The sequence below is a fragment of the Nylanderia fulva genome, unplaced genomic scaffold, assembly GCF_048542155.1.
Source record: "Nylanderia fulva isolate GAGA-0341 unplaced genomic scaffold, ASM4854215v1 Scaffold30, whole genome shotgun sequence".
NCBI lineage: Eukaryota > Metazoa > Arthropoda > Insecta > Hymenoptera > Formicidae > Nylanderia > Nylanderia fulva.
This window is the reverse complement of record NW_028190369.1, coordinates 72,161-97,632: the sequence shown is the minus strand read 5'-3', so window position 1 is coordinate 97,632 and position 25,472 is coordinate 72,161. Positions and strand designations below refer to the sequence as shown.

General features: G+C 30.2%; 1 protein-coding gene across 3 annotated transcripts; it reads right to left on the bottom strand.

Annotated features, from left to right (window-relative positions):
• Positions 1-51: 51 nt before the first annotated feature.
• LOC114930554 (ATP-dependent DNA/RNA helicase DHX36) lies at positions 52-24,729 on the bottom strand. Of its 3 annotated transcripts, none has more exons than XM_085484629.1 (15): positions 24,526-24,729; positions 5,709-6,245; positions 5,314-5,503; positions 5,057-5,231; positions 4,596-4,744; positions 4,197-4,329; positions 3,891-4,086; positions 3,548-3,812; positions 3,155-3,447; positions 2,563-2,989; positions 2,203-2,408; positions 2,040-2,125; positions 1,885-1,976; positions 1,634-1,784; positions 52-593 (listed from the first exon to the last, which is right to left on the bottom strand). In XM_085484629.1, the coding sequence occupies exons 2-14, from the start codon at positions 6,235-6,237 to the stop codon at positions 1,715-1,717; spliced, it is 2,811 nt and encodes a 936-aa protein (XP_085340755.1). In that variant the 5' UTR covers positions 6,238-6,245; positions 24,526-24,729; the 3' UTR covers positions 52-593; positions 1,634-1,714. The 3 variants fall into 3 exon arrangements, with proteins under 3 accessions (XP_085340755.1, XP_085340754.1, XP_029158187.2); XM_085484628.1 differs by lacking the exon at positions 24,526-24,729 and adding an exon at positions 22,426-22,644; XM_029302354.2 differs by lacking the exon at positions 24,526-24,729 and adding an exon at positions 7,024-7,303.
• Between the last annotated feature and the right edge of the window lie 743 nt (positions 24,730-25,472).

Below are 25,472 nucleotides of genomic sequence, written 5' to 3'. Positions count from 1 at the left end.
TAGACAGAGTGCTAACAAAGAATGCATTTTCGTTAAAAAGAAAGATAATAATTTGCTGAAGTCATTCTGTATTATTGCAGCGGTGGATTAGATAAAGAAAAAGCAGGCGTATATATATAGAATTTGCAGCATTAATACATGAATAATGGAATATTTAGTACTCACAAAACAGCTTCGGAATTGTGACGTTTAAAGAGATATATTCTCACACACATACATATATATATATATATATATGTGTGTGTATATTTAAAATATAAATTTACAATATATCTTGCATAGATTATAACATATTTTAATCGCACAACACACAGAGTATGATCGGAATGTATCTTTACACTCATTTTCACCTTCTCTTGAAGCAACCAAGTTGTGGCAGTACGTTTTACATTCATGAATGACAAAGCGGTGCAAAGCAGCAGCGGCTAGATATAGTATTTTATTGACGATCGCGCGAAGTATAAATGGGTCAAAGTTCGCGTCCTGTTGCATTATGGTTGCTTGAAGAATCGTGTACGTTGTGTTACATTGTTGTCGGCTCCTCCTCTAAACGATCTCTTCATTGATTTAATCTAAATCGTCACTTTACATATCTAGGTAAAGAAAGAAAAGAGTAACAACCATTATTTATCTCTCAATTGCTTAGATGCATGACTACAATATATTCTACTCTACGTTATTTATGCATACAAAATATTTAATTGATGTATTTTTTTCCCGAAATTCGTATGTTTGAGTTTGTATTTCTCACACATCTGCGCATTTCAAACCATCAAAAACAAGTAAAACAATACTAAACAATGTGCACATTCTACTTTGAATATTTTTTGTGATTTTTATAATTAAGTTTTAATTATAATTTAACGTATATATATATATATATATATATATATATAAAATTCATATTTATATTTAACATATATATGTATATATTTATTTGTTTCTTAAATATAAATTTAAAAATCTAGAAAACTATATACATACTCTCTCTCTTTCCCCCCTTTCTTAGAAAGCTATATATATATATATATATTTTACTTAATATAACAAGTTTTAATTTTTAGAAAAAATTCAAGTAAATGCACCCTAATGATTAATTAATCTTGCTTATATCTTCAATATATTATTACTAAACGTAATGAATTTTTTTGTCTATTGGGGAAAGAGAAAGAAGCTTTGAATTAATATTGTTTAAATCTCGGATATTTTTTCGTACGGAAACAATTTCTATTATATTCTTAAAACAAAAATTTTTACAAACTCTGCATTTTAAAAAATTATTTTAATTTGTATAAATCAGAAAATATTTTTTCAAAAAGAATATTGATCAAAAAACGATTATACGCGCGTAAATTCTCGTTTTTACAAATATTAGACAGATTGAATCTCATATCTAATCTAAAATATAACCGGAATTCCTTGATTTAATTATCAGATAACTTTTCGATAATATCTCAATATTATCATTATATATATTGTATATCGTTAAATATAAATTTGTGTTTAATATTTGTAATATTTATTTTTTCTATTATAATACATGATATTTGCGCAATAATAATAAAAATATTATTGCGCAAAATTAATAAAAAAAGATGTTTTAGAATAATGTAAAGTTTTCAATGTGGTTTACCTTTTTAGTATTTCTGCACAACATAAAATTGACTACACAACATATTAACACTTGAATAAATTAATAAACACGATATAATTATCAATCGGAACTATAATAAGTAAAATCTTCGTCATTGTAATCCTTTTGGGATATTACTTCAATGATTGCACTATAACATAATAAATACACAAATTTAAATGCATATAATAATCATTATCATAATCATTAATACTTATTTATGCGAAATAATATATAATATGCAGATTTACTTTAACATTTGTCCTTCAAAAGATGACCAATTTACTATTGCCGGATTCGTAATTTTATATTCCAATAAAGAATTCAGAGCATGTTGAAGTTCCTGTATTGCGAAAAATTGTATTAAAATTATTTTCTTTTTCTAAGATCATACATATCTACATACCAGTATCACTTCCGCAGTTTGTGGTTCACAAATAATACTTTCAGAAAAATTAAAATTAATAATTGCACATTTTCCTTTTTCTCGTCCTGAAATATAAATGAATATAATCAAATATGCATGATTAATATATTAATGATTTACATTTAAATAAAGATGAGCGTACTTATCGATATATTTGATCCAAATAATAAAATTGGAACACTTATACACGTAGTATCATGCAAATATATAGCGGTGGAACGTTGCTTTATAAAATACGTCAAATATGGACTAGGAAAAATGGAAGCTTTGAAATTTACACTCGACGGATGCACACGTACGCTTCCATCTTCCGGTGTCCAACACATTATTCCCTTTTTAGTAGATCTTCTAAAAAAAAATATTTCTTTATAAAAATATTATGTATGTATGGTTCAATAAATTAATATTAGTAGTTGTAATTACAATTAGAATCAGTATACAGTAATATAAATTATCAAATTTCAAACAATTTAAACAAATCAAAAATTAAATAACTCTGTACCTTATAACAGCGATATTAGGATATAATCCTGCGCAAACAATAGCTTTTATCAACGCTATGTTATTTGAATTTCTATTAGCATTTCTATCACCTGGATTATCACTATTCAGAAATTTCATGTCATATAAATACTGTGCAAATTGAGTTTTCATTTCGGAAAGAAGTTTCAATGTGTTGTAAGAAAGAAAGTATTCTCTGCAAAATTGGCCAGCATTTCCTTTTCGGCGTGCAATTTCAAATCTTCTTAGAGCTTCCGCGAGAGCAATATGATCACTGTACTCTCCCATACTGAGTTCTAGCTTTTTTTTATTAGCTTCTTCCTCTTTTCCCAATGGACAATAAAAAGCATCTTTAAATGTAAGACTAGCAGCAATAGCAAATATTGGTTCGACGCATGAGAACAATGCTGCCCAGAGAATCATTTTTCCTAAAAATATTTTTTAAATTATTTATAAATTTACACTGCTATATATATAATTTAATTATATTATTTTTTAATTATATATATATATATATGTGTGTGTGTGTGTGTGTGTTATATATAATATAGTAACAAGAATGGTTTTTGTACCAATAGTAAAATTAAAATTACCTGTTCTAGGATCAAGCGGTAAGTGTGCCAAATGATAACCCAAAGGAGTCAAATGCTCGTCTTCGTCCAGAGCATTAAGTGTTCTAAGTAAACTGAGAGATAGATCGATGGCTTTTAGATCTGGCGGATCCATAACACTAGCTAGGAACTCTTTGGCTTTTCCTAATTGGAGAATTTTTATTTGCAAAATTACCTCTTCTAAGCGCGTTCTCAACATCTCTGGTAATGGATATTGATCAAATGTCAGTTCTCGAGCTTTGCAATACATGTGATAACATTCTCCACTTTTAACCCTATGAAACATATTTAATTTTACAAATATAGAAATTTGATAAAATACATTATTTCTCTTCGAACTTAAAAATATAAAATATAGAAAGTAAAACATCGCACCTTCCGGCTCTACCGCGTCTTTGTTTAGCATTAGCTAAAGATACCCATTCAGGCTTTAAGGTTTGAATGTTGTTTGTTACATCAAATCTTCCAAGCTTTGTTTTCCCACAATCTATTACATACACTACATCTTCTATAGTTATTGACGTCTCAGCAATTGAAGTTGCAATAATTATTTTACGAATATCATCAGGCGGTTCTTTAAATATAAGTTTCTGATCAATTGTCGGCATGCGTGAATGAAGAGGATAGATAATGTATTTGTCTATAAGAAAAGAAGAATTCAGATATAAAACAAATGCTAAATATATTTATATAGTGTTATATTAATATAAATACTCACTGCTTGGATAACATCCAGATTCTAACATCATTCTATTTAATTGTGATATATCCATCATACCAGGTAAAAAAATAAGAATAGCTCCAGGATCTTTCATATAACAGATATACCTAACTAACCTTTCTATAAGATCCAATGAAAGTTCTTCACTATTCGAATTCCGTAATTGATTATAAACATTTTCTCCATATTTCCTCTAATTAAATGTAAACCGTATTAACATATCAATAATTTCTTATATCACAATTTTAAATTATTTTTTATATTTATATAATATAACACACACGCACTATTTAGAATATTTACCTCAATTCTAAGTTGTCTAACGTAAGGTAGTACTATATCTAAAAATTCGTCTTTCTTATGTTGTTGTTCTTTATATCCTTTTAGATGTTTTCTGTAACCTGTAGGTTCTGGAGGTGGTTCGGGAAATTGAAATCTATAAATTAAAGAAAGATTAGGATATTAGTACATTTTTCTTAAAATTTTATAATATATATTTCTTTTTAATTAATTAAAAATTTAATAGATAATTATTGCAAAAATTTATCAAATATATTAGATAATGACTGTGTTCGAAAATGACACTCTGACACGTCATAGTGTCATTCTGTCTTTAATTTTCCATAAGTAACAAAGATAGAATGACATTTCGATGCATCAGATGTTATTCCCGAGCGCAGGCAATGTTATGTCAATACCTACTGTGTAAATGACACGATATCTTCTAAATAAAATTCTTGAACTGGAAAGGTAAATCCTGGTATATGTATCATTGGACATTTGTTATAATATCTTGAAAAACGTTCAGAATTTAATGTTGCACTCATCAAAAGAACTTTTAAGTCTGTTCTCTAAAAAATACATTTCTCTTAGTTTCTATTAAATATTTTTAATATTACTATTTAACAATATCATTCATGTGCAATATGCATTCATGTGAGATTCTATGTAGGGATTGTTTTCATAATTTGAAAATATTTGAATAAATTTATAAAGAATAAAATAAAATGTTTTACAAAAATTATACAATATCGAACTGACAGAAAAGTTATAAGAATTATGTATATCTAACATTTTTGAATAAAATAACACAATAAAAAGCAAACAGAATATAAATTCACATTAACATTATGTAACGGCAATGTAAAAGTATTCAAACTTACTTTTGGAATAATTTGTTTTAATAATGTAATAATAAAGTCACTTTCTGTGGTACGTTCATGAATTTCGTCTAATATCACGTGAGAGAATTTCTTTAATGCTGGATCAGTCTTCATAATTTGTAGTAATATACCAGTTGTGCAAAATAATATACTTCCTTGCTCCCGCATTGGAGTTCTGTAAGTAAAAGAAATCAATATAAGAAATCTTATATTTATCTTTATAAAATATCATATACATTATTCTCATATAAATATACTTTTCGAGTCGTATCTGATAGCCCACGGATTTCCCAAGTTTTTCCGCTCTTTCCATAGCTACACGTTCAGCAACAGAAATAGCTGAAATTCTTCTAGGCTGTGTACAAATTATTCGAGTAATACTACCATTTTCAGCTTCTAATTGATCATCCAATATAAATTGTGCTACCTGCGTGGTTTTGCCACATCCTAAAATTTGTTATTTAAAAAAACAATTATTATTGAGAAATTTAATTATTAATCTAAATAGAAAATTTAATTATGAGCAAATAAAAGTTTTGCCAAAGACTTTTGCAAAATTTCTTTTATTTTTTAATTCCACACTGCATTCACATAAATGCAGCTAAAGGCTCATAAAAATATTTTATCTCATTGGTAAACTTTTGCAACTTACCAGTTTCTCCACTAACAACAACAACTTGATTATCTTTAATCAATTGTAATATTTCTGATTTCTTATGATATGCTGGTAATTTTGATCGAAATTTTGACATATTTATATAATCATCTTGAGTTTGCTTATCTATATATTCATTTAGTAATATTCTGTCCATATGACTATTTCTTTGCAATTTTGACGATCCCATACTCATAGCTTTGGCAATATTGTGCTCTATATCACCATTTATAATTTCTAAAAAATTTCTTTTAAATTGAGAATCATGAATATGATTATATTTGTTGTCATATTCAGAATTAGATGTTTCATCAAGAATTGAACTGTAAAAGCTCTTAGAATTACTTAAAACAATCTTAATTTTTTGTTCTATGTGAGGTGATAATTTATAAACTGCGGATTTTTTCTTGTTTTTCTCTCTGTTTAAGTTTCTATAAAATAGTCCTATTTCCTTTCCACGAAGTCCAGGAGGAGGTCTTCGCATTTGTGAGTGCAAGCCTCCATATCCAGATGTAGACGATTGCATTGGTTGTTCTAAAAAACACATAAACTTTATTTCAAACATATTTTACTTCCTTATAAGAATATCGATATTCTGAAGCAAAAATAATAACAATTGTTGCATAGTTGAAACATTATTGGTATTCTAAGTAAAAGTATTCAAAAGTGAAAAGATGTAAAAATTGGAAAATTAGGTTAAACATACACTTTGAGACATAAACTTTATTTGAGATTCAACTACTCAATATTTTATATTCGAAATCTAAAAGATAAAAACTAAAATTTATTTCAAATTTTATAGATATAAGCAAACTGACTTTAGTACATATATATAATAAAAAATATATACTTTGTTAACTGATACAATAATTTGATAATAGTCAAGTTATAACTAATAATAAGAAAATCTCTTTGGTGCAAGAAAAAATTTAATTTTACAAAAATAAATAGCTTTCTTCGAAAAATAGGATATTTATTGAACATTAGAAAGAGGAATATATAATTTAATAAATTATTTAATAAAGATCCAATGAGAAAATCATTTGCAAGTAATTCTTAATATGAAGAGATTTTGTTAACCACAGAATTTATATTAATAAATGTGATAAAACATATATATGTATATCTATGAAATCGATCTCTTTCGGCTTTTGGTTTATTTCATACATTATTTTTTCAAAGTATATATATCTATATATAGTGTATCGATATTCGTATATATTAAAAATTAAAAGAGATATGAAGCACATTTGCTTAAAAAACCAAATAAAACACGAAAATAAAAACGATGTTGATCAAAATAATTATTTACCTTCTCTATTACGTCGTGCAAAGGAATTTAACTTTCCTCTGGGACTAAATCGACGCGACATTTTTGCGAATATAAAAAATCTATCAATTGTAGATTGCAGTATGTTTCATCAGTCACTTATTTTTGTCTTTTGTTCGCGTTACGATAATTCAGAATGCGGACAGTACATAACATAACCACAATATCCTAGCATTTCTCACAACATTCGTTACAAGTTTTACAACCTCTGCGTCCTCTGCTCTAGTCTGCTGTATATAAAATGCGCCTTCTTATGCGCAGCTCAGCTCGCGATGGGGAGGAGTGGGGATGAAGCGGTGGTGGGGATAAAGCGAGTGGTGGGAGGAATGGGAGAATGGAATGTGGCGCGCTAGTGGCGTTGTGGCGTAGTATTTTTTAAGCCCAGTCTTCAATGAGTCATTAATCATTGATTAGATGTGTTCTAAGTCGTAAGTCATAATTATATGACTTACGTTTATACAACGTTCTTTATGATCAAAATAATTAAGGTCTACAATAAGTCATTAATTGTTGATCAACGATTAATGACTTATTGTAGACTGTGCCTTGGATCGATAAAAAAATTTTGTTTAAGATACTAAAATATACAAATTTACTGAAAATGAATTTACTGAAATGAGCTGCTAACAATAAAAGATAAAACTCGAATAACAATTGGCGCTAATTTAGAATATATTTATAAAATTCGCAACTATTCAACATTCGAATATTATTTGCATATAACACGTAATTGTTAACACAGATATATATATCTATATATGTATATATACTATCTGTGAATTTATATACACACATTGCGATAAATTTATTTGATTTTTGTGTTACAGCAAAAGTTGGAGAAAAGTATAAAAATCAATCAATATATTTTTTTATTAAAATTAGAAATGAACGACAAATGGAAACATATATATTTATCGAAATAATAAAACATTTTTAATATATAGTAGCGCCACAGATTAATAGACAGATCGCCAAAGGTCTGGATGAAGGAGAGACCAGTATTTCTCACTGATTTCAGCGCCATATCGTAGTAGTGGTCAATGCAGTAACTATTAATACGTTCCCAAGATAAGAGCGTCTCATGCTCATGAACTCGTCCGGCGGCATGTACGAGATTTATCTTTTCGTAGCGTTCGCGTATTTCGGAAAGGACAGAATTTTATGATGTTATAAATAAATAAATAAATAAATAAATAAAATATTAACCTGACCTATTATAATTATTTTTTAATAAATGTTTCATTATTATTATCATCTAAGTCTAAGTCGTTTAATTAATTTTTAGTTTTTTAATAATTAATTTAATTTATTCTAATCATTTTAATATGTGAAAAATACTAATACGTATACGTTTTATAATGAATTAATATATTTCGAGAGTCGAATTATATATTTTTAATAATATAAAAGTGTTCAAAAATTATATTTGACTTTTAATTTTAATTATTTTAGCAAAGAGTTCCGAAATCTCTTACACACATAATAGGGATTTTGTTCATCCATATAAATCGCAATTAAGTATATATGTTAATTATTAATTTTAATAAAATACAAAATTAAAATTAAAGGTCAAATATAATTTTTGAACATAAATATATTTAACGTATAAGACGGGCAACAAGAGCCAAATCGCGGATGACAATGCGTTATCCTAACAAAACTAAATAATTTTTCGTTAGAATTAAATACCGATGCACAAGGCACCAAATTTTTTTACTTGGACACGGCCAAGATTTTAAATATGAAATAATCTCATATTTTGAGATTTAATTTCAATACCCCTTTAACCCCCCTACGGAAAATAAATAAATGAATGCAAGAGAAAAATATAGATCCGAAAATCGCTGAATCGGGAATCGAACCCGAGAACTTTCGCTTGCCGGGCGACTGCTCTTCCAGCTGAGCTATTCAGATCCTTTCGATTCTATACTTTTCTCTGTTATATATATTAATGTTGGTAAAGAAACGCATTTTTTAAGCCAGCGTGTATCAAATATAAGAGTTTTAACAAGGCTCTGTAATATAAATATAAATTTAACGTATAAGACGGGCAACAAGAGCCAAATCGCGGATGACAATGCGTTATCCTAACGAAACTAAATAATTTTTCGATAGAATTAAATACCGGTGCACAAGGCACCAAATTTTTTTACTTGGACACGGCCAAGATTTTAAATATGAAATAATCTCATATTTTGAGATTTAATTTCAATACCCCTTTAACCCCCCTTTAATAAAAATAAAAAAAAAAAAAAAAAAAAAAAATTTGGTGCCTTGTGCACCGGTATTTAATTCTAACGAAAAATTATTTAGTTTCGTTAGGATAACGCATTGTCATCCGCGATTTGGCTCTTGTTGCCCGTCTTATACGTTAAATTTATATTTATATTACAGAGCCTTGTTAAAACTCTTATAAATATATTTAATTCGTTATAAAACGTATACCCGTGATAGTATTTTTCTCGTACAAAAATAACTAGAATAAATTAAATTACTCATAAAAAAATAAAAAAATAATTAAATAATTTATATTTTATATGATAATAATAAAACATTTTATAAAAAAAACAGATTCAATAAATATAAGTATATATATAACATGTACTTATATTTATTGAATCTGTTTTTTAATAAAATGTTTTATAAGCTTAGAAAACTTGACTTCGACGTAACTAGCAAATTTTATTTAATTATTTCACGACGGTTTGACGTAATAAAATGTTTTATTATTATTATATAAAATATAAGTTTAAATTCTTTAATTAATTTTTAATCTTTTATGATTAATTTAATTTACTCTAATTATTTTTGTACGAGAAAAATACTATCATGGGTATACGTTTTATCTTATCCACATTTACCTCTAGCCTTTTTTTTATCCATGTAATTTTCCATTTTCCCCAACATATGTATCATCCCCTCCTCCTCCTCCGCCAACAACACCATGTCATCCGCATATGCCAAGCAGTGCACTTTTTCCCCTCCCAACTTTACTCCTCCCCAGCCTCCTTTTTTCAGCACTTCCTCTATATCCGCTATCAACAAATTGAACAAGTGTGGGCTCATTGGACAACCTTGCCTCACACCCCTTGCCGTCCAGAAGTTTTCTCCTTCCTCCTTCCCCGCTCTTACTTTACTCCTCGTTTCCTTGTATACCTCTTCTATCCTACTACTTAACCCTTCTCTTACCCCCCTCTTCCTCATCGCCTCCATTAACACCTCCCTATCCACTGAGTCAAACGCCGCCTTCAGATCTATGAAGGCCGCTACTACCTTACCTCCCTTCTTCTTCACTTTTTTATTGATCAGGTAGTTTAGCACATATATACTGTCAATCACCCCCATTCCCTTCCTAAAGCCTGTTTGACTCTCCGGCAACATATTCCCCCTCTCTATTTCCTCCTTTAACCTTTCTGTTAGAATCCCCACATACACCTTATATAACGTTGGCATCAAAGTCACCCCTCTGTAGTTTTCCACCCTATTTCCCGTTCCCTTTTTTAACAGTGGTACTATTATCCCCTCTTTCCACCTCTCCGGCCATCCTTCCCCTCTCCAGACTCTGTTGCACATTTCCCATACCCACTCTTCTACCCTCTCTCCTCCATATTTCCATACCTCACTCGGTATCCCATCCTCCCCCGCTGCTTTTCCTTTCTTCAATTTTCCCAATATCCTCTTTACTTCCCCCCTGCTTATCTCCTGCTCCTCATGCCTCTCCCTTTTCTCTTTTCCTCCTCTTACAACTTTAACCTCTACCCCTCCCAATAAGTCCATGAAATATTCCTTCCACTCCTCCGCTTTTATCTCCTCATTCACTCCTTCTCTCTTCTTCCTTTCCCTGTTTATAATTTTCCATACCTCTCCTTCTGTTCTTGCCTCTATCGCTTCCTTGTACCATCTTATCCTCTCCTCCTCCCTTTTTCCTTTACACATTAGCTTATATTCTGCCCTTTCTTTTCTGTATCCTTCTCCTCCTCCTCCTTTCTTCCTCCATTCCCTTAGCTTTCTCCTCACTTCTTTCCTCTTCTCCTCACATTCCTCATCACACCACCCTTTCTTTTTTCCTTCTCCACTCTCTTTTTCTCCTTCTCTCAATTCCTCTTCTATCCTTCCTATTTTTTCCTCTAGCTCCTCTTCTATTCCCTCTATTCACAAAAATAAACTATCTAAATTTTATAAACGGATTTATGCATTAATATCGATTTAATATTATTTAATGACAGATATCAGCGCGATTAGATAACGAAATTTAATCCGATCGAGGCTCATTTATTTAATGTCTCTCCTATACTCGAAGAGAGAAAGGCGAGTAGGATTTTCTTTCGTGGATAATTTTCTATCATTTGCAACAATACGATGTTAATATATACTTGCTGTCGAGGTGAGTAATGATTTTTTCGTAGAAACCGACCACACAGCATATAACACGTATCTTCAGTGACCATAAAGATAATATAGAATCATGATAGAGTGAGAATCCTCGAGAATACATTCGTGATCGACGAAATACTCATTTTCCTGCCGATTAAACCTCATGCAAAGTCCTGTCGCTCGTTGACATTTGCATAGTTAAAATCGCGAAAGCTATCGTCAGATTAGTTAACATAATTTATTGCAAATAAATAAGGGGGAATAAATCAGACTGACATCTCTCTACATATATATATCTTTGCTAGATATATCAAAAAATAAACGTCACAATGAAATAATGCCAATTAAATAATCTCAATTAAAACGAATATATAAGATTATTCTGATAATGTCTCTTGAATTTTAGATATTTCACAAAACCAAAAAATTATATATATTATATCCAGGATATATGTATTATAGTCAGAAATTATTAAATATATTTTCTCATGTTTTTATAGTCCTAAAATTTTTATCCGCGTTTACTTCTCACGTCTATTTAATGCTTAATGTTTTAAAAAATTTTATATTTATTTTAATAAATATTTTAAAAAATATTTATATATATTAATAAATATTAAAAAAAAAATTTATACATTAATATTAAATTGTATACGTTGCGTATGATATATTTCTTCATGATTTACATGATAAATTCCAATTCGCAATATTATATGCTGCATAAAAATCATATCAGCTTATGTCATCTCCACGGACCTCTTTATAAAACATAAACGGCGCATTACACGGGCTTATGCTAGCTGCAGATCATCATCTGAGACAGAGCTAATGCTTTCTGTGCAACTGAAAAGCAACGTGCTCCAGTTTCCGTCACCGTTGCCTTAATGTCGCCGTATCACGGAGAAACGGAGAGAGTTTGTCGGTCAGCCTCGGGAATATCTCGCGCACGGAGGAGCATGGTTGCGAATGCGCTTAGAAACGACGCCGGATATACCGAGAAGTCGGCCTCCGCAGAAAGAAGAAAGAGCGAGAGATGAAGGGAAAGAGAGCCGAGCAATAAACGTAATGCAAGGATCGCGATGCTTTCCGCGTACCGTGGAACGCTTATAGCCTCCTCCCGAGGTATTCGCGAGAATTCCCGCTCAGATATGCCAAAGAAAAACCGAGATCTCCCAGTTTGTTTCTCGTTAACGTTATTCACCGAAAAGGAAAAAAAAAAGAATGTTTTATAAGGTGAAATCTTCCACCTTGGCAAATTTTTCTCTCTCTCTTCTTGCGAAAAATTGGGATGATAAATTATTCGTTTATTAATTTTATTTTATTATTTATTATATTATTGTATTAATTATAATTAATATTAATATAATTAATAATCACAAATTATTTAATTAGAAACTGATCGATGTCTGTATTTTGGAGTAGTTGAAATGAGATCCTTCTAACAAGTAATTAAGTTTCTTTCAGGGTGTCTAGTCGACTTTGAAATCCTTCAAGTTCTGGAAATATTCTGGAATTTTTTTATTTAGGAGTCCAAAAATATGTGTTACGTATAAATAAATTATTAATTAATATTTTAAGCGTTTAAATATAAGAGAATATATTATATTAAATATTTGTAATGCATATGTTAATTTTTATTAACATGTAATTATATGGAATTGATAAAGGAAATCAAGTTTTCAGTTTCTCTTGCACATCTTTATTATATTACTGGAAAATCATTTTCCTTGGAATGTCTTTAAATTTTATTTTCTAATTTTACCAGATACCCTGATATTTTCTTGGGAAAATCGATCATCTCTCTATTTCTTTTAAACATGTTATTGGCATTTTTTACGTGGACCATAATTTGAGAAAAAAATGTCGCACATATACACAGAAAGAATTTTCTCTTATAATTTAACTTGAAAATAATCGTGGAACAATATGGAATTAAAGAATTTTATAAGAGTTTCTCTGATTAATATTTACCACGAATATTCATATTTTCTACCACAATAAAATATGAAATACCAATTTCCACGATTACCATGAATTTTAGGATAAATATTCTAAGAGAAAATCCTCTCCGTGTAGTATCTACATTTGCGAAATTAAGAGCATAATTCTTCAATCTCTGAAAAAATGTATTAACTTGACGAAACCTTTCAACGAAATTGCTATTTTGTTAATTGAACACATATTAGTATTTAAGTCAAATATATGTTTTGTTAGATTTTTAATAAATTATATTTAATTTAAATATTTTTGTGTGTTTAATTAACAAAGTAATATATTTAGTTGAGAGGTTTAGTCAAGTTAAGAATTTTTTTCCGGTGTGAGAGCGTTGAATCGATATTCGCACGAGATACTGTATTACGGAAATGCATATTTCATTAAGTGTCGGCAGCTTATTGGCAAGATTCCGAGGGATACTCGCGTATTGAATCGGGACCGCTAAGTAATAGAGATAGTTACGTAGAACACATCCGATATATACCGCGGCCTAGAGCGATACTACAAAGTTCATCGCTCTAGGTGAGGAACAAGTTTCACGACCGAAGTGCGGTAAGGTGCGAATTCCAGCGAACGGAACATTATACTAGTTATGGATGCTCGACTGCAGCGCATCGAGATTGGCTAACACTATGTATAAAAGATGGTGTTTGATATATTAAATATGTATAAAGAAAAAAAAAATTATTTCTAACAAAATATAAAATATATCTCTCTCGAATATCCTGCCTTGATTTTTATTCGTAAAATTCCCCAAATATTTAATAAAGTAATTTTAGTTAGTAAAAAGATTTATATAAAAAACTTGTATGAAAAAAGATGGATGCTCGACTGCAGCACATCGAGATTTGCTAACACTGTATAAAAGATATGGTTTGATATATTAAATATGTATAAAGAAAAAAATTTATTTTTAACTAAAAATTTGTTTCTGTATAAAAAATGATGTTTGATATATTAAATATGTATAAAAAAAAAAAATTATTTCTAACAAAATATAAAATATATCTCCTCTCTCTCTCGAATATCCTGCCTTGATTTTCATTCGCAAAATCCCCTAAAAATTTAATAAAGTAATTTTAGTTAGTAAAAAGATTTATATAAAAAAACTTGTATAAAAAAAGATGGATACTCGACTGCAGCACATCGAGATTGGCTAACACTATGTAAAAGCTGGTGTTCGATATATTAAATAAGTATAAAGAAAAAAAATTATTTTTAATAAAATATAAAATATATCTCCTTTTTCTCTCTCGAATATCCTGCCTTGATTTTTATTCGCAAAATTCCCTAAAAATGTAATCAAGTTTTAGCTAGTAGGTAAAAAAATTGTATAAAAAAAGATGTATGAAAAAATGGGTGCTCAACGCATCGAGATTGGCTAACACTATAAAAGATAGTGTTCGATATAAATATATGTATATAAAGAAAAAGAATTAATTTCAACAAAATATAAAATATATCTCCTCTCTCAAATATCTTGTCTTGATTTTCATTTGCAATGTTCTCCAAAAATTTCATAAAATAATTTTAACTAGTAAAAGAGATTGTATGAAAAAAGAAATAATCCATACATGCAGTTTTTTGTTTAAAAGAGAATTTTAATCCTATCAATGAAAACAGATATTCAAAGCACTTTAAATATTAAAAATCTAGTCCGAATGGAAATCTTTTAAAATAAAATAGGAAAAAAGTTTGATGCTCAGCAGCTGCTGTAAAAAAATTATCACAATGCAAAATCAGTTAATACCCATAAATTGAAAAGTAGAAAAATTATTTGACAGAAGGATTAAAACGACATCATAATCAGTTTATCTCCGTTCTTTTTCAAGGTTTGTACTTGCTACATTTTTGCAGCCGCAAAAGCTGTTAGACTTTTGCCTGAAATTAAACGATTCCACAATTATTTTCGCAGTTAAACGAAAAGTTTAAGAAAAAAGTATGCAAAAAATATTCTTTTCTAGCAAAACCGAGCTTGACACAAAATAATAATGTGGACTTCGAGTAGATCCTGGCAAAACTAGAAGATATGGCTATTCTAGGCGAAGAGTTTCTTCAAGAAATCGGTTTTGATAGAAGAAATACTCATTTTGCATACTCTTTTACGGTGCATGTTATTGGAAACATTGTGTGTATGTGTCTGTATATGTGGCTGTACAGCTCTCGAGGAGTGAGTCAAGAATCTATGGCAGTGGCAGAGAAACCACGGCGAGTAAATACGAGTCATGCTCGAAGGGCGCATTCTTCGCAGAGGTTCTCCAGTCGCATCTCCTCGCGAGACAGATCATCTCGAGGATTCTGCGGTCGAACTCATCTTTTAATCATTTCAAACGGACGAGTCAATTTTCCGCTCTCATATACCATTTTTAAGAAGATCGAGCAACATAATTGTCTTAATTATATCTAATTTTTTAGATTACTGTTATTAATTTTTTTTTGCTAATAATAATAATAATAATAATAACGATTAACGATGTATATTTCTGGTTGACAACCGTTGCGGGCTTTTAAAGCGAAGATCTATTTAGAAGAAACACGAATGTACACACACATGGACCGGGGAAAATTACTGTTTCATGTTCCCATCAGCGGAGCTTTTAAAGAAAATCAAACCGCGTTCTTCGGATGCGAGAGTTAATTAAAAAAGGACATCATGCACATTGCATCCAGGAGATGAAATGTCATCTGAAGATGTCAGTTAGTTCAACTTGTATACCAAAACGGTTTACTTGCTCCTCTTTCAACATCGCCGAGAGAGAATAATAAGCAGAAAGGAAGAGAACAAGAGAGAAAAAAGAACACACAGCATACAATCATTGTATAAGAATTGCACGGCTGATGTTGCAAAATAGATTTGCATTCTCATTTCGCATAACCATATATACACATCGGAAAAGTTATCAGAGTATTAAAAAGGATAAAAATTTATAACACATAATTTGTAATTAGTCAATTAATAAATTGTGTATGACAAGAATTTTTAAAAATATTAATTTAAGGAACTGAAATTTTAATTAAATATCAAATTTGTTAATAACATTCCGAAATAATGTAGCATGTGTAAAAAATCTTGATTTTTTTAAGAATAAATTAATTTAATAAAGGCATGATAAAATTCGATGATATCGATTTTTTTAAAGCTGTCAGAATTACAACGCAATGATATATAGATAGATGGAATGCGTGTATATCGAAGAGAGGAAAACGAAGGGAGAGATCGGAAGAATTTAAAATTCAATTATACATCCGTAGATAGAGAACAAATCCGTCGGTCTAGCTATCATCGTCCCTACATTAATCCTACGTCCTCGACCATCAAATATCCAATACACGGTTTCGCCCTTCATGCTAGATGATTCGAATAATCATTTCGTTTCGATGTATTTTGAGCAATTGTATTATACGAGATATCATTACACTTAATGCAAAGAAATTAATTACATCGATGCATTAATTATTATATTAAAGGCGCTCAAAACCTATATTACCTATATTTATTATCAAGTTTGTTATATTATATATGAAAATGTGATAATGAAATTTTCACTAAAAGAAAATTTATTATAATTATTATAATTATTGTAATTAATTATATTAATAAAATATTATTTTAAACAAAATGTTATACGTTTCAGAGGTATTATCACAATAACTAAGTTTAAATTTATTATGCTGAAATAATTTTATAATCAAGAAAAAATATTGCGTAAATAAAATATTATATCATATATTTTTGGAGAACTAATATAAAAAAAAACAAGTTTAAAAATAAACATGAAAAATCGGGGATTTGCTCGAAACGAATTCCGGCAATTGAGATAAAAAAACCTGAGGGAAACAGCAATTCTATTCGCCTTGTATCGATTCGGACGTCGCGAGGTATCGGGTCGACAGGAAATTTCGATGTGGTCGGAGGCCTAGGCACGAAGACCGCTAATTCTGCGGCGGGTTGAAATACTCCGATATCCCGATATAGTACACGTGCTCTCTCTCTCGTGAGTATGCACGTGCGTGCACGTCAATGTCAGGTCGGAGCAACCGGTTCGCGCGGTTTTACAAGAGGTGCACGAACTGCAGGCGCACGCCGCGAGTGCGGAAGGACGATTTTAATGACTTTCGAGTGACTCGTGCACGCGAAACTTAAGGTCTGCTACCTTAATTAAAAGGACCAAGGAATATAGGATAGATCTCGTATATCACATTTTTCAAGCCTGTAATGGCGATCTAAATATATAGAATTGTAATAATACGCATATATATGTGTATATATCGTGCATTTTTTATCTAAAAATTTATAATTATAGAGAGAATTTTTCTTTAGAATTTATATCTTGAAGATCCTAGTAATCGTAGGATAATATTGTAGTATTGGAAGAATTTTATGAATTTCTCTGATTAATATTTATCACAATAAAACATATTAATATTTACTACAATAAGATATAAAATATGTTTGATGAATTTTACTAAAATATGTAATAAAATCTCAGTAATTTTAAAGTATATTAAAAACTATGTTAAAAATTTATGATTCTTTAAGTGTTTTTAATATATAGAATAGATGCCAAAAATGATAAACATTTATAAAATTTTATATATAAATTTTAAAATGCAGCATAGTTTCTTATTGCCAAGCATGATGAAATTTGTAATGACTTTTGCAGTAAAACATAACAAAAAATTCTCTTCGTGTGCCTATATATATATATATATATATATATATATATATTACAATTATATATTTGGATAAGAGATATCCACGATATCGATTCTAAACGAAAAAACAATAAAATCATTTTAATTAATGGCATATGCCAAATTAAAACTTATTATTGGCTCGAATGCTAATTAACCATATTTGTATCTCAAATGTATATTGGATATTATTATTAATTTTCAATTTAACGCTAAATATACTTTTCACTGTTCACAGCATAATAATAAATTGATTACACTGATGCATGATAAATTTAAGCTTACATTTTTCCATTAATTTCACAGAATCGTATTCAATACCGGAACAATGTACAATATTAATCCTATAATAGCTGTCAGAGATTACAATTCTTCTCGGCACAACAGCTGTTCTCTACACATAATTATTATATCAAACAGCACGTTATAGCGTAACAATGGAATATATCAAGCAATTAAAAAAAATATCGAATTTGCACTAAATTTTATAAGCATAAAATTTCAATAAACCTAGGAAAATTCCCGGAGATCGATAGAATCCGGAGAAAAACGCGATTGACCGTATTTTTTTTCTCGGTCAAACGGAAGGGATATATTTTCTGGAGCAGAGGGAGAGAAAGAGAGAGACAGAGCTCGAACGAGTGAATCCACCCCTAGCACAAAGGGTGGGATTGGCCGCGCGTCCCATCGTCGCTATGGTAACCATAGGTCAGGACAGGGATAAGCAATAGCAAATGCGCCCTTTTTCCCCGAAGAGGAACCATCTTTGCCAAGACGAGGCTTGCGACAATTTATTTCGTGCGAGTCGAATCGCTCATGTTAATTCGTCGCGTATTATTTTTCTGCGTTAATTAACGCATGCAGGGTGCAACGCTCGCACGCGCGATGCAGATGCAATTTGCAACGAATGCACCCCGGAAGGCTAAGACGCGATCCAGGTGTCTCGATAAAGCCGCTTTTTTTCGACGGATTAAATCGAGAGAGTTTAAAAAGGGGGAAAATCCTGGCCCATCTCAAATCGAAACTGCGGACAAAGATTTAAAAAATAGATATCTACGCAATGCATGAAGATTATCGCGCAGATTTTAAATATATATTCTATCGATTACCTCTGAGATCAGCTGATTTCTTTATGAAAAAATCGAGGATCAGAGCTCCTCTTTTTTTCTCTTTCAAGAAGCAGTGATCAATAAAAAAGTTATTTGCTTTTTGCGGGAGGAAATGTCGGAGAAAACTTTTACGTTGTTTGTCAGACAAAAAATCATCTTTATATGAAATAAAGTTTTATTTTCTCTGTTTTTTATTTTTAGAATTATTATTTTCTGCAAAGAGAGATATTGTAAACACGAACATCAACAATATTTTACGATGAAAGTAGAAATATTTGAGAGAGAGAGAGAGAGAAGAAAACTCTTTTACATTATCACATTCTATTTGTTTTGTATCAAAATATCAATCACACGTGTGTGAAAAAAACTGTTAATTTGATATCAGAGATTTCGTTGATACATTTGTTTACATTTATACGCATTCACATTGCAATATTTCAAATTGCAATCGTTTCTATTTCATGTTTGTATTCATTAAACAACGAGCAAAATATCTTCGCAAAAAGCATCAATGGAATATCAAGAGGATCTACGAGAGAGAGAATCGTTTTTCAAAATATATTCGAGCCTTCGGTGAAATCTACATTGCGGAAGACAACGAACGGTTGAAGCGTGACAAGAAATCTCGAGATGAAAATACGTAATGAGTAACCTTGCCTTGGTTTTTCTCCGACCTACGGTAAGTACATATATAAACGTTCGAGCCTCCAATGTACATCTCGCGTTACGCGAAATTCAACGCGGAAACGAGAGCACGTGCTTCGAATTCGCGTCTCTCGTGCAAATTTGTCTTCCGACTGCCTTTTATGCTCCGTAAAAAACTCGGAGAAACGCTTAAACAGTTTGCTCATAGCAAATCTATATGGCAAGTTTAATAGAACTGAGAATTTATTAATTATTAAGCAATTATTCTCAAAATTATTCTCTTCAAAAATACGTATATTTGTAATCTATATTTTTTTTCTATCTATTTTTATTTTTATATTATTCATTTTTTTATATTTTATTTATAATTTATTTTATAATTTTTACAATTTATTTTATCAATAGAAGCATTTTTTCTATTTATTTTTCTATTATATTTTTTATATTTTTTATATTTCTTTATTTTATAATTTTTACATTTATTTTATAATTTTATAAAATATATTTTATAGAAGAATTTTATTTACGCATATATAGTATAAAATGCTTCTACTGATCAAATAAATTGTAAAAATTATAAAATAAAATTTAAATAAAATATAAAAAAAATAATTAAGAATATAAGAATAAAAATAAATAGAAAAAAATAAAAAATAGAAAAAAATATAGATTACAAATATACGTATACCTTTGAAGAGAAAAATTTTGTGGATAATTGCTTAATAATTATTTTTTCTATTTATTTTTTTTCTATTTATTTTTATTTTTATATTTCATTTATATTTCATTTTATAATTGTTACAATTTATTCTATAAATAGAAGAATTTTATACTATACGTGTAAATAAAATTCTTCTATAAAATATTATATTTTATAAAATTATAAAATAAAGAAATATAAAAAATATGATAAAAATAAATAGAAAAACTTAAATAGAAAAAATATATTCAGATGACGAATACGTATATTATAGTATATACAATATATTATTAATGTGGTATTTTTTTTTTTTTTAATAAACTCAACTCTGCCTTTTTAATAAGCCTCTCGGAGAATGATTGTGAATTGCGAGGCTGGAAAATTATGATCCGCATCTGCGAATTATATACGCGAGACGAGAGTGGGATTTATCGGTCGCTTAGATCAACACTCGCGATTCTTCTATTACAAAACTAATTACATCTCGCTGGATAGAGAGTAACGTGCTCGCGCACGCGGATTCTATCTAGATGGGATTTACACGCGCGAGTTTCTTCCCTTCTCTCGCTATACACCGTCTAGACGAATCAGACGTCCAGAGTCCGTCCCTAATTAATCGCGTTCTCAATTAGTGGCCCGAAAGAACGGCTCGATTATAATAACATGATAATACATGGAGTGTGACGGGGTCATTCAACTCGGCCCAAGTACAAGCGCCGATTTAAACAGGTGCGATGATCGTTCGAGATCGGCTCGATGCGATCCGCGAAAAAAATCTCTCGTCGGGAAACCGAGAGAAATAATAGATCGCATTAAAACGTTAATTAGAGGCGCGCGTAAATTACAATCGCATATTGTGCGATTTTTTTACCGGAGCATGCAAATTTCCGCGACAAACTCGACTCCTGCATACGTGTTACAATTTTGCGAATGCCATCGTGTTACGAAAAAGTTGGGTCAACAGTTCCGATTGCTTCGTGGGCGCGAAATTGTTTGACATTTCATTCGCGAGAAGCCAAACAGGTGAAAAAATTCAGATTAGATATATCCATGAAGTACTCGCTAAAGTACATCAAAATTTCCATGAATTTTTATTTTATTACATATACAATACATATATTAATATTTATTATTTTTTTTATTAATGATTTTATTCACGGTATATTTTTATCTCAGCGGAAATTAATTACTATAATCTGCCTCGCCGATAAAATAAACATCGAGCGGCCGACGATTAATTAAATGGTAATTTTATTTCCTGAGAGAGGGAGAGAGTTTTATTCGTAAACTGGTATTGTATCGCTAAAACTACATAGATATATCGTTCTTTGTGCCGTTTTATTACGCTCTCGACATTGGAAATATTTATAATTCATGAAAACGCGGGGAAAACACAAATGCAAACGAGCGAAACATTTGTTAACGATACCTCGTTCAGATTCCCCTGATTTCGATAAACGCTCATCGAATTTCAAAATGGAATGAATTATACGCGAAGCGATTAATCAATAACTTTACATTGCAAAGCTTGTTAATTAATTAATTATTATCAATACTTAATTCGCCTGCGTAATACATTATTGAAATTATTTCAAACAAGAAATTAGAGAGTCTACGAGAAAAGGAAAATTTTATTATTTCATTTCGTCAATTATACTGTATTAAAATATTCACTCTTGCAAAATTACTATATATCAAGACAAATCCTATCATTATAAATATCATATAAAATTATTATCAAATTGTATCGCTCAATATTACCATTTTCGAGAGTTTTACGAGATTAACCCCATCTCTCTCTCTCGGAATAATGAATTAAATTAATAATACTTTAATCAGTCATAATAAAAAAAATGTGGTTCTTACTTGAAACTCCTGGAAATCGACTTCGAGGGAAAGAAATCGGCGATTTAGAACCCTGCGGCCGCGGATCTCGTCCCGTCGAATTTTCCACATCACTGGCCGCCGAACACGTACGTTTCCTTGCGAAAAAACGAGCCGCGATTTTCTCGGTGAGAAAATACGCCTAACGGCGAAACGCAACACGTCCGCCGGTCATGAACGCCCGTGACGGAATGCTGGACGAGGGACTCGTGCTCGATCTCTCTCCTACGTCGGTTCGTTACCCCCACTACGTATAGAGGGTCACCCTTGTGCTTTTTTAAATCCCGCGATATTTTCTCTCTCTCTCTCTTTCCCTCTCGATTTTTTTCGCTCGATTTTCGACCCCGCGCAAATCGGAATCGAACGTATCGATGTGTCAGAAACACGTGTCACGCGCGAAATGACAGATGGATGGATACTGTCGCGAATCCGCACCGAGGAACATCATTTACTGATTTGTGTACACTAAACAAAATTCTTAACTTGACCACGCACCTTTCAATTAATTATTTTATCAATTAAAGACGTGGGAAAATATCTAATTAATTAAGCTTATATCGTAGATTTGACTTAAATATTAATATATGTTGAACTGACAACATAATTTAGTTGAAAGGTTTGGATAAGTTGATAAATCTTTTTTCAGGGTATACATTAGCTTTATTATTTGCGAGATGATGTGAAAAAGAAGTGCGTAATATGCAATAACATTTTTAAAAAATTGAGAGTTAAATTATTTAAAAAATTAAATTAAAATTACATGTTTTAATTCCTATAAATAATAAATATACGATATAATTCGATTTCATTAATTTTATGATAACACGTAAATGTAATGCCGTGTTTTAATAGAGTAAAAAATTTGAGAACGTTTATCCCACTGATATTCCTATTATCCTGATTTCGAGATAACATATTGTATACATATATACGTGAAAGTCTCAACTCTGAAATATTAAATCTCAATTTACGTTGCACAAAGTGTTGCACGTCTGTCATTTCTCATTTAATAGAGGACCTTCTTTTTATTGACGGTCTTATACAGAATTTATATTCTTTGTAAAACATGATCGTACATATAAAGCAATACATTAGTAGAAAGTAGATAATAGATAATGGTGTTAAAGCGAGGTGCAAATATTTTATATAGGAAAGTGATGATTCATCGATAATTATCCATGATTATTCTTCTCAAGCCTAACATAGCTTCAATATAATGACGTTGAGAAATCGTTAATTATATAAAGAGTATGTGGTTTGCAATAGTCAATAATGTAATAAAAAATAATTACACATATGGAAAGTAATTTTCTATTTTTTTGCACACCATGTATATCGTAAATTATAGATAATTGTTGAAATGCCCCAATAAGTACAGTAAATATTGTTTAAACAATTTTTAACTTGTTACTCCAAGAATAAAAAGATAAAAATGACGAATAAAATACTTTATATGTACGCTGAAAAAAAAGTTGTTAACTAAATCGTTCCATTAATTATTATTTTGTAAATTGAATATACAGAAATATTTAAATTAACTATTAACTCTAGGAAAACGTTTATTTGACAAATACTAATATATGTTTAATTAACAAAATTGTAATTTAGTTGAACGATTTAAGTCAAGTTAACAATTTTTTGTATAACTAATAATTAATTTCGTTAAAAGAGGACTAAAATATTTTATTCTCTAGAAATAAATTTATGAAAAATGTTACATTAAGCATGCCTCTGTATATTATAAATATGTTAACTTGATTAAACCTTTCAACTAAATATTATTTTGTTAACTAAACATATAAAAATATTTATATAAACATATAACTCCAAGAAACCGATTATTTGTCTTAAATACTAATATATGTTCAATTAACAAAATAGTAAATTTAGTTTCAAATTTTTTCGGTGCATTTTCTCCAAAATTATCGAACAAAAAATATTTCTCTCTTAAAAATAACGAAAAAAAAAAAACCATTTAGCGAGATAACCTCTCTGACAGTTTTCGAAAGATCGCCTTATCAGCGAAGAAAGCGGAAGTGTGTAATCCGAGGGGAAGCGAATATTTTGCTTATCGTATCGTACCTGTGCTGTGTCGAAACGTCGATCATCCGTAGGTAGGTGAGAACCCGCGGTACTGAATAAATCGCGCGACATCGCGCACAGATATCCGCGGTGCCGAATTCGAGCACTCGTTTTCGCCGACTGTTCTTCTTTCCCGCGCGCGCGCACACGCACGCACACGAATATACATACACGCGATATTCGGTGGGTGGATACGTTCGTTTGGTTGTCGTCGACACAGATTAATAGACAGATCGCCAAAGGCCTGCCTAAAGAAGAGACCGCCATCTTCGTGCGATAGACTTTGCCCCTTACCGACACACTTTGCCCCTGGTTCGAGTCCGTGCTAAATTTCGTAGACTTGAACCAAAAGACTTTGCCCCTGGTTCGAGTCCGTGCTAAATTTCGTAGACTCGACCAAAAGACTTTGCCCCTGGTGCAAGTCCAGGCTAAATTCGTTTGACATTACCAACAGACTTTGCCCCTGGTGCGAATCCAGGCTAATTGATCATGAGACCAATTTGAGAGATTTGGCCCCCGTTGTGTGTGTGTGTGTGTGTGTGTGTGTGTGTGAGAGAGAGAGAGAGAGAGAGAGAGAATATTTTACATATATGCATATATATATATAAAATTTATTAAATATAAAAAATATATTTTTTACACATAAAATGTTTTTTTTATTGAAATAATCACAATTTTAAATGTGATATAACACAGTGTTCAAAAATTTTTTAATTAAATTTTTTAATTAAATTTTATTAAAGAAAATTACTTGAAATTTTTTACATTAAGAATTTAAAGGCTCCTTATTCTCTTGTAGAAATTTATCACTACGCCAATTAATCACTTATTTTGAGTATTTAAAATACTATAATATACAGTAATTTAAGTATTCGAAATAAAAGTGATTAATTACTCGAAATAAGTGATAAATTGGCGTTACTAGTAATAAATTTCTATAAGAGTTG